Source organism: Sus scrofa, chromosome 3 (genome assembly GCF_054392235.1).
Source record: "Sus scrofa isolate SSC_HxYL_T2T_F1_AM1 chromosome 3, Sscrofa_HxYL_maternal_Yorkshire_Landrace_v2.0, whole genome shotgun sequence".
Classification (NCBI taxonomy): Eukaryota; Metazoa; Chordata; class Mammalia; order Artiodactyla; family Suidae; genus Sus; species Sus scrofa.
In genome coordinates this window covers 21,477,811-21,490,169 of record NC_139385.1, presented here as the reverse complement: position 1 = coordinate 21,490,169, position 12,359 = coordinate 21,477,811, and the positions used below count along the sequence as shown (strand labels likewise).

General features: G+C 49.8%; 1 protein-coding gene across 13 annotated transcripts in view; it reads right to left on the bottom strand.

The window, feature by feature from the left end:
• The window catches only part of LOC100739557 (leucine carboxyl methyltransferase 1), a 162,444-nt gene extending 150,452 nt beyond the window's left edge, over positions 1–11,992 (bottom strand). For 8 of the 13 annotated variants that reach the window (XR_014840460.1, XM_085017258.1, XM_085017255.1 and 5 more), the window contains exons 1-3: positions 11,688–11,992; positions 3,575–3,666; positions 750–871 (exon numbers count right to left, since the gene is read on the bottom strand). Coding sequence is in view for 11 of the 13 variants with exons in the window: in XM_085017258.1 (XP_084873384.1) it covers positions 750–871; positions 3,575–3,666; positions 11,688–11,797 (324 nt within the window). In the remaining 2 variants the exon portion in view is untranslated. The remainder of the gene's footprint in view (positions 1–749; positions 872–3,574; positions 3,667–11,687) is intronic. The other 5 variants (XR_014840459.1, XM_085017250.1, XM_085017260.1 and 2 more) reach the window with 1 other exon arrangement.
• Positions 11,993–12,359: the final 367 nt, after the last annotated feature.

Below are 12,359 nucleotides of genomic sequence, written 5' to 3'. Positions count from 1 at the left end.
CAAGAAAAATCTGTGTGTACACACACACACAGACACACAGACACACACACACAAAGGAAGGAAGGAGGAAAGAGAGAGAAAGAAAGAAAATGCAATTAGTGACATATCTACAGGGAAAAGGTTTGGTGATACAATTCCAGCCCAGGAATCAAACACCAGAACCTTATCCTGGTTCTGCCACTAACCGGCCCCAGGGTTGCTTTCCTGGGAGTGTCATTACACCTGCCCTTCAACCCTAATGGTGCAGTGGAGGAAACAAACTGCCAAATGACTCCAAAGGGGCTCTGCATCGTGAAATCACTACCCAGCCCTGCAAGGCGCCAAATGTTAGGGAAGACCGTTAGGATGACCAAAGACCTTACATTACTGTCCAAAGGACAAACGCACATTCCTGGTCTCAGCAGTTCCTTCCACTGGCACAGAATTTTTTCTCTTGATGTAGTGCCCCAGACACCGAGGGAAATGTACCCAAAGATGTGTATCATAACCCCGTTTAACAGGGCGGCTCAAGAGCAAAAGGTGAGAACCAACCCACATGTCTCCACTAGGGCCCTGCTGGGATCCAGTACCGGGCTGATGGGTGGTGTTGGGGGTGGAGAACCTCAAATAGGGTGGAGACAGGGTGACACTGCATCCTTTTGGTATATACATTTCAATATATATACATATTTTTCAAGTTTCCTAACCAGGTAATTTCGCAAAATGAAGTTTAATCCCCTGGAGAGAGAAGAGGGGACATTTTCATGTACCTTTAACCTCCAGAAGGTGGTATCCATCCCAGCCCCAAGGTTTAGAATTTGACAGTTGCATCCTGTCTTCCGTAGAAACGCCTTGATAAGCTGACTGACGCCGTGGACACGAGCAAAATATCCTAGAGACAGACAGAGAAGCAAACGATCACTCGGTGACCCAGGAAGTAATCCCTGCAGGGCCCACTGTGCTGGGAGAGCCAGACACACTCTATCCTTCTTCAGGGTCAGCATTTATCTGGAGACTTTCTGGGAGAAATGATGTTCAAATCTCCTTCCTTTCTCACTAAAAAAAAAAAAAAAAAAAAAACAGGAGTTCCATCGTGGCGCAGTGGTTGGCGAATCCAACTGGGAACCATGAGGTTGTGGGTTCAATACCTGGCCTCGCTAAGTGGGACAAGGATCCCGTGAGCTGTGGTGTGGGTCGCAGATGCAACTCGGATCTGGCACTGCTGTGGCTCTGGCGTAGGCCGGCGGCTGTGGCCCGATTGGGCCCCTGGCCTGGGAACTTCCACGTGCTGCGGGTGCAGACATACAAAAGGCAAAACAACAACAACAACAACAAAGAACAAAAAAAACTACTGGAACCAAAACAAGTATGAGCTCCTTAAGGGTGCAATTAACCAGCTTAAGAAAAATAAGATGGCCTATATTGTCACTTAGGAAAAATGTTTTCTGTCAAAACATCTGATCTAAACGGTCCTTTTGGAAATGTGCTTTTTCTGGCTCTAGTGAAAGGGACTCAGTCCTGTGATAAAAATCAAATTTGTGAGAGCACATGGAAGATAATGTTTTGGGGTCAGGAAATTGGGCAGATGGATGTCAGAGCACAGAAAGCCACACTTCTTATCGCGGTCCCCTCGCCCTCGCCCTGTCTGGCTTAGCGCCTCTGTGTGGATAACCCGGCATCACAGGCGGGAGGGGGGACACAAGCCAGTGGCGGCCTAATGACTGGCCTTGTTCAGCTCTGGGGCAGGGGCAGCTGGGACAGAGGAGCTGGGAAACACCAAAGGGGGACAGGAAGACGGACTTCTGTCTGTTCGGAAGGCCTGCTGCTCAACTGTCACCACTTCAAGAATAAAACTTGACAGCAGCATTTGGAAACTTGTACTGCAGTTTGACAGAGGAATTTTACATCTGCTGAAGCTACTAATAAGTGAGGCTTCTATTCCGCATGTCTTTTCACGACATTTTGCTAGCAAGTCTTTGTTTCTTCTTTTTTCTTTCTGCAGCTGCATCTCGAAGTTCCCAGGCTAGGGATCAGATCAGAGATGAAGCTGCCAACCTATCCCACAGCCACCGCCACACTGCAACCCTGACACATGTGGGACCTACACTCCAGCTTTGGCCAATACCCGAGCCATAACCCACTGACTGAGGCCAGGGACTGAACCCACATCCTCCTAGAGTCTACAGCAGGTCCTTAATCCACTGAGCCACAACGGGAACCCTGCAAAGCATCTCTCACTGTATTTTACAGAACCTCATCCACAATGGATTCCCTCTGGGGACAGGAATACGTCCTCAGGGAAGATGTTTGGGAAGCCCTCTCCTGCTGGGCTGCAGGGCCCCAATCTCCAGATGCAAACCCAGGAGAGGAAGAAGGAAGGGGGCACTCAGCCAGCCACTGGCCATGGAGGGTCCCTGCCTCTGGACCACTCATGAGCGAATCTGCCTCTAGAGCCCAGGCGGGAGGATGCAGGCCTCATAGCCAGGGCTTGCCCAACCTAACTGATGCCGGGATTCACCCGAACCTCAAAGTAAATACCACATCCTTCTTCTCAGGAGTCACCATTTAGAAGTTTCTCTGCATTCCGTACACCACTGACCTACAGGACCCATCATGAAGGCCAAGCGACCCTGCACACCCAGGAACTACAGTCCTGGGTCAGTTTCTCAACCCGGCTGAAACGAAGTCACACTCCGGTCTCAAATCCTTCCATTTCACTGATGGAAATTACTTGCCGAGGACTTCCTGTTGCGGCTCAGCAGGTTAAGAACCTGACTAGGATCCATGAGGATGCGGACTGGATTCCTGGCCTCACTCAGTGGGCTAAGGATCTGGCACTGCTGAGAGCTGCGGGGTACACTGCAGACAAGGCTCGGATCTGGCACTGCTATGGCTGTGGTGTAGACTGGCAGCTGCAGCTCTGATTTGACCCCTAGCCAGGAACACCCATATGCCAGGTGTGGCCCTAGAAAAGGAAAAAGAAAGCTATTACTTGCAGAACCTGAGAGTGCTATGAACATTTTAACAAGGTGGCAACAACAACAACAATAATCCCTTATGTGGACAGTTCAGAGTAAAAGACAGATCAATGCCTTCTAAGCATATAAAACTCATTTTCAACCGCACCCCAAGAGGAATAGAAAATAAAAAGAGTGTACATTTATCATGTATCAGATGAACAAATATTACGTTTCCTAAGAAAGGAGTTCCCGGGCGGCCTAACATTTATGGATCCATTGCTGTCATTGCTGTGGTGCAGGTTCAATACCTGACCCAAGAACTTCCATGTGCTGATGGTATGGCCAAAAAATACAATTTCCTAAGACACCATGCTGGTGAGGAAGTTGCAAAGTGTGCACAAAAGCACCCTCTTTTCCAGAACGAATCCCTAGGAGCTCCCTGGTGGCTCAACAGGTTAAGGATCTGGCATTATCACTGCTGTGGCTCAGGTCACTGCTGTGGTAAAGGTTTGATGCCCAGCGGACATGCTGAGGGTGCAGTCAATTAAACAACAACAACAATAAAAACCCTAATCCCTAAAACCTCAGACCTCTCAGCTGACGAGCAGATGCTGGGGAGGGAGAGGGTCACTTGCCTCTGTTAATTTCGGGGGCCTTCCTCTCTTTAGACAGTCTCACCAAATGCGGGATGTAAGGGTCCTGCCAGTAGCCAATGCTCACCGCAAATCTGGAAACAATGGAAAAAGAAGCAGGTGAGGAGAGAAGGTCAGGCCAGGTTCCACGGCCAAGTTCCCAGGACCCAAGTAAAAGAGCCACAAGAAACAATGTATTGACCTCAAAGGCCAAGTCCCACCTAGGGCCCCAGCACCAGCATAAACAGGCTTCTCCATCCACCTTTCCACTCCCAGACGCTGCCCCTCACAGTGCCCACCGTGCTCGTTTCTTCCCTCAGACCACACATTCCATTCCCAGGACCCTGAACATCAAGTAACCCCACGTCCTACACCATTCAGAAGACCTGCAACCATGTATTCACTCAGCAAACGCACTGGCCAGAGCTGATCAGAGCCATTTCATCCACCAAGAGTGCGGTTTCCAGGGGAAGGGAGATCCCAAAAGAGTGGGCCAACATCACTAATACCTCCCAAGGAATTTCTCCGGATTCGTACACACCTGTCATTTCCTGTCCCTTAAGCAGGTCAAAGGAGAGAAACCAGGAACACTTATGCAAAGCAGCTACAACTTGGGAAATGCGAAGGAAGCCCAAACTCTATCCTCATCTACCCTACACCAGGATTTAAAGCGAGACTGTTCCAACCTGGGGAGCCGAGGCCCAGCGGACCCCTGAAAGTCTCCTGCCACCATGAGTGGAACCAGCCTGAGGACAAATGACAAGTCATAGAAGGAACCTGGATCCCTAAGGCTTCGTCATGCCCCATGGCCTGGAGCCTCCTCTACGTCCCTAGGAATATGAGCAAGTTGACGGTGAGACAAACAGGTCTTTACAACTTAAGCCAAATCAAGCTGGGCTTCTGCTACTTGCAGCTTAAAGCATCCTAAGTGATAGCCTAATAACACAACCACTTCCACGTTGCTTGCTAAGTAAGTCCAAACTTAAGATGTGGGGCAGGAGGGGGGCATATGCTGGATGTCACCCATTAGGTTGTCAGCTCCTCCATGCACATATCACATCCTTCCTTTCCTTCCTTTTCTTCACATCCAGCAACAAGGCTTCCTGCTGCCTGGACTGCAAGAGGTGCTCAATTTGGTACAAACACAACAATCCCTCCCCACTCCAGCCTCTCCCATCCATGTTTGCACATCCATACACACCCAGGAGGAAGCAGGCATGTGCAGCTGCTCAAGGCAGCAACTTGACACAGCCACACACAAAGGACTCACTAAAGCACACAATTCACCACAAGCCCAGGCTGTCCAAGGAGAACAGAGCACACCTGGCTCCCTGGTCTGAAACCGCGCTTTTCAAACAAGGAGCTGGGACTCATTCGTATCCTAAAATCCCGGTAGCTTAACTGGACCTTTACAATTACTACAAGCAGTGTAACTTCCCCACATTCCCTCTTCTTTTGAAGGTATTTGATTTGGCTAGTCCAGATTCTCTGCATTTCCACACACATTTAGATTCGATTTGCTAATTTCTTACAGAAAAAGAAAAGACAGCTAGAGTTTTGACTGGGACTTAAACAGCTAGTCTTCTGTAATGCTATACTGTAAATGATATTTCAAGTTCTCATTTTCCTGTGCATACACATCTATTCACAACACAGGTGTCTGACAAAGGAGTCCTAGCCAGAATGTATCATGACCTCTAATAAGGTGAAACCAACGGGATCACCAGTAGCAACAATGGGCAAAGGACTCCAACAGTCCATTCGCAAAAGAAGATGCAGAAATGGCCAATACGCACCTGAGAAGTATGCATTTGTCACCAGGGAAAGGTCATTTAAGACCCAAATGAGATGTAGTTTACATCCACTGACAACAATGAATGTTTAACAAGGATATGGAGCCACTGAAGTTTGGATACATTGCCAGTGGGAAGTGTAAACTGATAGACCACTTTGGAAACTCGTCTGGCAGTTAAATACATACCCACCCTATGACTAAGCAATTCCACTCCTACATATCTATCCAAGAGACATTTCAGACTGCTACAACAATGTTCCCTGCAGCCTGTTCACAATGGCCAAACACTAGATCCAACTCAAAGCTGCACCGCCAGGTGAACTGAACAAATCGTGCCATGTTCACACAACAACACAAAAAGAAGCACATGATTTGACACGGACCCCGATTCTCTCCTGGACCAACCTGTCACCTGCCTCCTCTGAGCTGCTCCTCCACTAGGCCTCTGCCCGGGCTTAGAATATAAAGGCCTGAGCAAATACGAACGCAGTTGAAAACCGCTCAAGGCCACATCACCAGGATGACTCCCGTTCCCCTTAGAGGGCTTGCTTGCTTGCCTGAGAAAACTCCAGGCTGCCAAAAGAACTTACTCTTTGCTCCAGGTGACACCCTGTCCCCCAGTTAGCAAAGCCAGATGCTTTCACGTGGACCAACCCCCTCTTCCCCACGTTCTGTGCTTTTGCTCTGACTCCAAAGAATCCCTGCTTCCCCTTCCTTCCTCCCTCACTCTCCCTTTAAAACACCCTCTCTACAAACTGGAGTTGAGTTGAGTTCATGCTGGATTCTTTTCTGCATTGCAATCGTTATTACTGATTAAAATCTAACCTCACAACTTTAACGCGTATCCAGCTTTGTTCATCTCCGACAACGGGTGTTTTATCTTTGACAACGTGTGAAACAGGGATGAATCCCCAAGAACATGTTGAGTGAAAGAGACACAAAAAGAACGCATGCTGCATGATTCCATTTATCTTATACTCGAGAATGGGCAAATCTATTCAGGGTAGCCAGAATCAGAAAATATTTGCTAAGTAAGGGTAAGGAGACTAACTAGAGCTAAAAACGGAACTTTCTGGGTTTTAGAAATATTTTATGTCCTGTTTTGGGCAGTGATACACAAAAACATTCCACTGTCAACACTCATCAAACCGAACCTTCATGTTCTGTATAAATGATCTCCCCCTCTCTCCCTCACACCTGCCACCTCTCCCTCTCTCTTCTGTCTTAAGAATACCTGAGCGGGAAGTTCCCGTTTTGGCTCAGCCTGTTAAGAACTCGACATCGGGGAGTTCCTGTTGTGGCTCAGTGGTAACAAACCCGACTAGGACCCATGAGGACAGGGGTTCAATCCCTGGCCTCGCTCAGCAGGTGAAGGATGCGGCCTTGCCGTGAGCTGCAGTGTGGGTCACAGACACAACTCAGATCTGGCTTGGCTTTGGCTGTGGCACAGGCTGGCAGCTACAGCTCCCATTCCACCCCTAACCTGGGAAGTTCCACATGCCACAGGTGTGACCCTCAGAAGACCTAAAACGAAAAAAAAGAAAAGGAAAGAGAGCTTGACCTTGTCTCTGTGAGGGTGCCTGTTTGATCCCTGACATTGCTCAGTGAGTTAAGGATCTGGCCTTGCCACAAGCCTTGGCCTAGGAGGCAGATGTGGCTAGGATCCAGTATCGCTATGGGGGTGGCAAAGGCCTCAGGTGCTGCAGCTGATTCCACTCCCAGCCTCGGAACTTCCACATGCCACAGTATGACCTAAAAAAAAAAAAAAAAACCTGAGGAAATTCTAGATGGGGGAAAAAAAGATGAGGACTGTAGCTAATCCTCCCAGGGCCCTTCCCAGCTCCCAGTCCCTCTTCTTCCTAGGAGGACCCCCATTTTGCCTGAGGCATCCATCTGCACTAGGAGGAAGTCTTACCTCCCCACACTGTGCTGCACCCAGGAGTGGGGCCGTGTGTCCTAACTCTGGCTAAAGAGCAGTTAGTTCACAGAGTCTTCAGGGCAGGGCTCCCCAGAAAGCTCCTGCTCTCCTGATGAAAAGGGGCACACTCAGACACACACGCCTCTTGCTACTATCCCTTCCTTTGGAGCGCAGCTGCTCACACGGTGCTCCAGGAAGCACAGACTAAAACAATTCTGACATCCCTGCAACAAATCTGTTTTTAACCTGCAAAGCAAGCTTGAATCCATGCACAACGGAGCAACTTTCTAATCAGAAGTTTTCAGACAGTGGAGTTCCCTGGTGCCACAGCAGGTTAAGGATTCAGCACGGCCACTGCTGTGGCTCCCGTTCCAGCCCTGCACCAGCCACTGGAGCATGCCATGAGTGCGCCCCCAACCAAAAGAGAAAAAAAAAAAAAAACAACAATGTGTGTGACCAGACAAAAAATACTCGGTCTCACTCCTGATTTAGAAAAACAGATCCTCCTCCACCTCACACCAGTCACAACGGCCATCGCCGACTGGGTCATTTTGCTGTACAGCAGAAATTGACCCAACGTTGTAAATCAACTATAACAAGAAAACGTTTTAAAAAAAGAATGGCCATCATGAATAAGTCTCCAAATAACGAATGCTGGGGAATGTGTGGAGAAAAGAGAAGCCTCCCACCCTGTTGGTGGGAATGTAAACTGGGGCAAGCAGTACGGCGGGGCCTCAGAAAACTACATTCAGAACTACCATATGCTCCAGCAATTCCACTCACAAAACCTGCATTCAAAAAGATCCATGCACCCCTATGCTCACTGCAGCCCCATTCCCACCAGCCAACACAGGGAAACCACCCAGAGGTCCACTGACAGATGAATGCATCAAAAAGACATGGCACATAAATACACCATAGAATACTACGTAGCCATAGGAACGAACAAAATAATGCCACCTGCAGGCAACATGGATGCAACCAGGAATTACCATACCAAGTGAAATCAGAAAGAGAAAGACAAATACCACAGACAGCACTTCTAGGTAGAATCTACTATATGGCACAAATGAACCCACCTATAAAACAGACACTTTGTGGTTGCCAAGGGAAGGCGGGAGGGAGCGGGATGGACTGGGAGTTTGGAGGTAGTACATGCACACTCCTACACTTAAAATAGATCAGCAATGTGGTCCTGCTGTGTAACACTGGGAACCCTGTCCAGGCTCTTGGCACAGACCATGATGGAAGATAGGACGAGAAAGGCAACAAACATATGCAGGACTGGGTCACTGGACTGGATGGTAGAAATGGGCACATCGTAAATCAACTATACTTTAAGGAAAACATTATCACCCACCTGCCAGTATTGTCACACACAAAACCAGTACATCCCATCAGAAGAGTTCTAACTTCTGGATTGTAGGAGGGATGATGGAGATGAGGAGGAGGAGGAGGAGGAGAAAGAGGGTAGGGATGATAACAATGACTCATTCTGAACGCCTACTATGTGCCAAGCACTGTGGGAAGGGCTCCACATTTAATCTCACAGCTACCCTCTGAGACAGATAACGGTATTTATCTTGCACAGGAGGACTCCCTACCAAAGGATGCAGCAAATTCAAGCAGAAATTACAGACCTGGAGTTCCTGTTGTGGCACAGTGGTTAACGAATCCGACTAGGAACCATGAGGTTGCGGGTTCGGTCCCTGCCCTTGCTCAGTGGGTTAACGATCCGGCGTTGCTGTGAGCTGTGGTGTAGGTTGCAGACGCGGCTTGGATCCCGCGTTGCTCTGGCTCTGGCGTAGGCCGGTGGCTACAGCTCCGATTCGACCCCTAGCCTGGGAACCTCCATATGCCGCGGGAGCGGCCCAAGAAATAGCAACAACAACAACAACAACAAAGACAAAAAGACCAAAAAAAAAAAAAGAAAGAAAGAAATTACAGACCTAACTCAGGAGCTAACTGGCTTTTGAAACATGATTTGTAGGGACCTTAGACAGCTGTAACTCAGGGGGGGCAGGAACCACCTGACTCGCAGCTACATCAGTAACTTCAAACAAATAATATTCAGGCTGCAGGGAAATCAAAACTAGCAATAAGAGGAGTTCCCGCTGTGGCGCAATGGGGTCAGGGACACCCCCACAGTTCCAGGAGGCAGGTTTAATCCCCAACCCCACACAGACTGTTAATGGAACTGGCGTTGCCAAAGCTGTGGTCACAACCATCTGATCTGATCCCAGGCTTAGGAACTCCATGGGCCACAGGGTGACCAAAAATAACTCACTGATTAATTATTTTTAAAAAACTAGCAATAAGCATTTATCGAAGGCTTCACTTAGGGCCAGATCCTCTGCTAACCTTTGCATGGATTATCTCACTGGATTCTCACATGCAAAGGGCACGTTACCATTATTATCCCCAGCTTATTTTATTTTATTTCATTTTATTTTGTCCACACCTGTGGCGTGCAGAAATTCCCGGGCTGGGGATCAAACCCAAGCCACGTCCTTAACAGCTGGACCACCACGGAACTCCTCTTAGAGCCATTTTACAGACGAGGAAACAGAGGCAGAAAGAGAATAAAGGGCCTACCATTCTGCAATAAGGAGTCCCTAGTCAACAAGATGACTCTGTGACAAGCCGTAACGGTTTAACATGTTCCCCTGAAGATGCAGAAGAACCACAGAACTTGAACGTCACTGGTCCTGGACACTGTCCACAGTCATTCACCTGACGACTCTCACCATCTCTTTGCCTGGTTTGTTCACATAAGAGAAAACCCGGGGCAAACAAAGCCTGGATGAAATGCATCCAGGGGGCAAACAGGTCCGGGTTTTATGGCCCCAGAACCTATGTCAGAAGATTCTGATTCGGCATCTTCAGGATCCAGAGTAGGCCCTGAGCACCTCTGCCTTGCTTTTCAAAGTCCCACAGGCTATGCCGATGGGCACTCAGGCCTGGGAACGAGATTCCCCGCAGTGCCAAACCCTACCTTCCCCACAATGTGAAGCGGTCTCAGGACACGCGGGCCTTGCAAACTGAGGCAGAGAAGAGCTCAAATTATGACAACTATCCAACAGAGGGTCAAGGAAAGGCAGGCCCGCATTACGCTATTTCTCTGCACTGCTGAGTCTGAACTATTTCATACCAAACTTGCCCTGTTTTAAAGTAAGCAACGTAGCCAAAAATGTTACCCACAATTTTTTTTTTCTCTTTTTTCGCTGAGCCGGCAGCATGTGGGGGTTCCCAGGCCAGGGACTGAACCCCTGTCACAGCAGTGACCTGAACCACAGCAGTGACAAGGCCATATTCTTAACCCACTGCACCCCTGGGGAACTCTACCAACAAATATTACATAAACCAATATTGCCAACACAAACGGCAGTCCCTAGGGGGCCCCAGCTTCCACGAAGGACATTCAGTTGCTCTAACAGTCCACACTCCCTCCTGCCTCTGCCACAACACCCTCCTACATCCCTGTTTCCTTTCGCCCTCCTTTCTTTGCTCTCTTCCTTCCTTCCTTTCTTGCTTTAGGTCTTCTCAACTCAAACATCATCCACTCAATTACAAACTCCAAGAGCACGTTGTTTTTCTCAGCACTCAGCACAAAACTGTAACTATGTTGCTACCCCGGTAATTGTTTGCTTCCTGTCCTTTCCAACTGGAGTGAGTTCAGACACCACCTCAAACTTGCTCATTACCAGTTCTCCATCACAAAACACCACCAACTCGCCAAAAGGAAGGGCCTGGAACAAATTAAACTCTGAATTGCTGTTGAATGACTGGATGAGTGGAGGACACTCAAGCGTCATGCTTTCTTTTTCACGCCTTCAGGTCCATGACACACACCTGTGGTCACCACGCGCACACACACCCCCCCCCCACACACACACACATAGCCTCCACTGCACTCCTAATTCTAGCCTCCCTTAGCAAAACCCAGAGCTCTGGAGAATACAGGCTCCGCATGCAAATATGTGGCCCTGGACAGGCCATTCCCCCCCTTAACTAACCTGAGTTTCGGGGACACGACAGGGATCATGACAAGTCCCAGTGGAAATTTATACAAGAGCAAGAACCTGCATTTCTCCTCCGAACCCATCAAGGCCGCAGTTATGACTTGCTTCAAGTGTGTGTCCAGGCCCAGTCCGCGTCTACCTTGTTCACTGCCTTATCCCAGTCAAGGCATCCCCAGGCTTGTGCTGTGCCAGGCACACACCACACGTTACGTATTATTAGTGAAGTAAGTGAGTCCCCGCTCTGAGCAGGGGCTCACAGATGGCCCACAAGGGAACGCGGACCTTTTGGGTAAAAGCCCACTCCCGAGACACAGGCCCGCCTCCCACCTAGGCCCCACCACCCAGGGGAAGCCGGCCCCTAACCCCGCGCCGCGCAGGTACCGCTTGCACAGAGAAGCATCTTCGCAAGTGCCGCGCACGCCCTCGTCGTCCGCGTCCGGAGGGGAGGAAGAACAGCCGGTGAAAGACGGCCTCCTCAGGCTAGTGGCCATGGGCGTGGAGGGTGCGGAGGACTGCGTCTACCCGGGACATGGAAAAGGCTCGACGGACCCTGGGTGAAGAAGCGAGCCCCGGAGAAAGCAGGCGAGAGGAGCGGGTCTGCAACCGGCGCCGCCGGCGCGGCTCAGTGACGCCGCCCTCCGCAGCTGCGCCAGCAACCTTCCAGCGTCTCGGCGTCTTCGTCCGACAGGCTCCTTGGACAATTTCCCCGCCCCCTCAGCCCAGGGAGGCGCCCATTGGACAACTCCTTTGGCCCCGCCCACACAACCCGGAAGGTCAGGCGGCGAAGGGGCGGGACCTGAAATGGCCGCAAGGGAGCACCGCAAGCCCTTCTGGGAATCGAAGTCCTAGCGCTTTGGGACGCCACCGGGTTACTCAGGGCAGGTTATGAGCTTTTAGAAGTGTAATTAACTCAGGGCGGAAGAGCTGGCATAATCCTCAGCGTCGGGGCAAAGGGCAGAGAAGCCATCTGCAAAAACAAGTGCAGTGATAGAGTCAGTAGGAGCTGGCTCATTCAGCAGGAAGAAGGCAGGAGACCTGCAGCCCAGCAGAAGA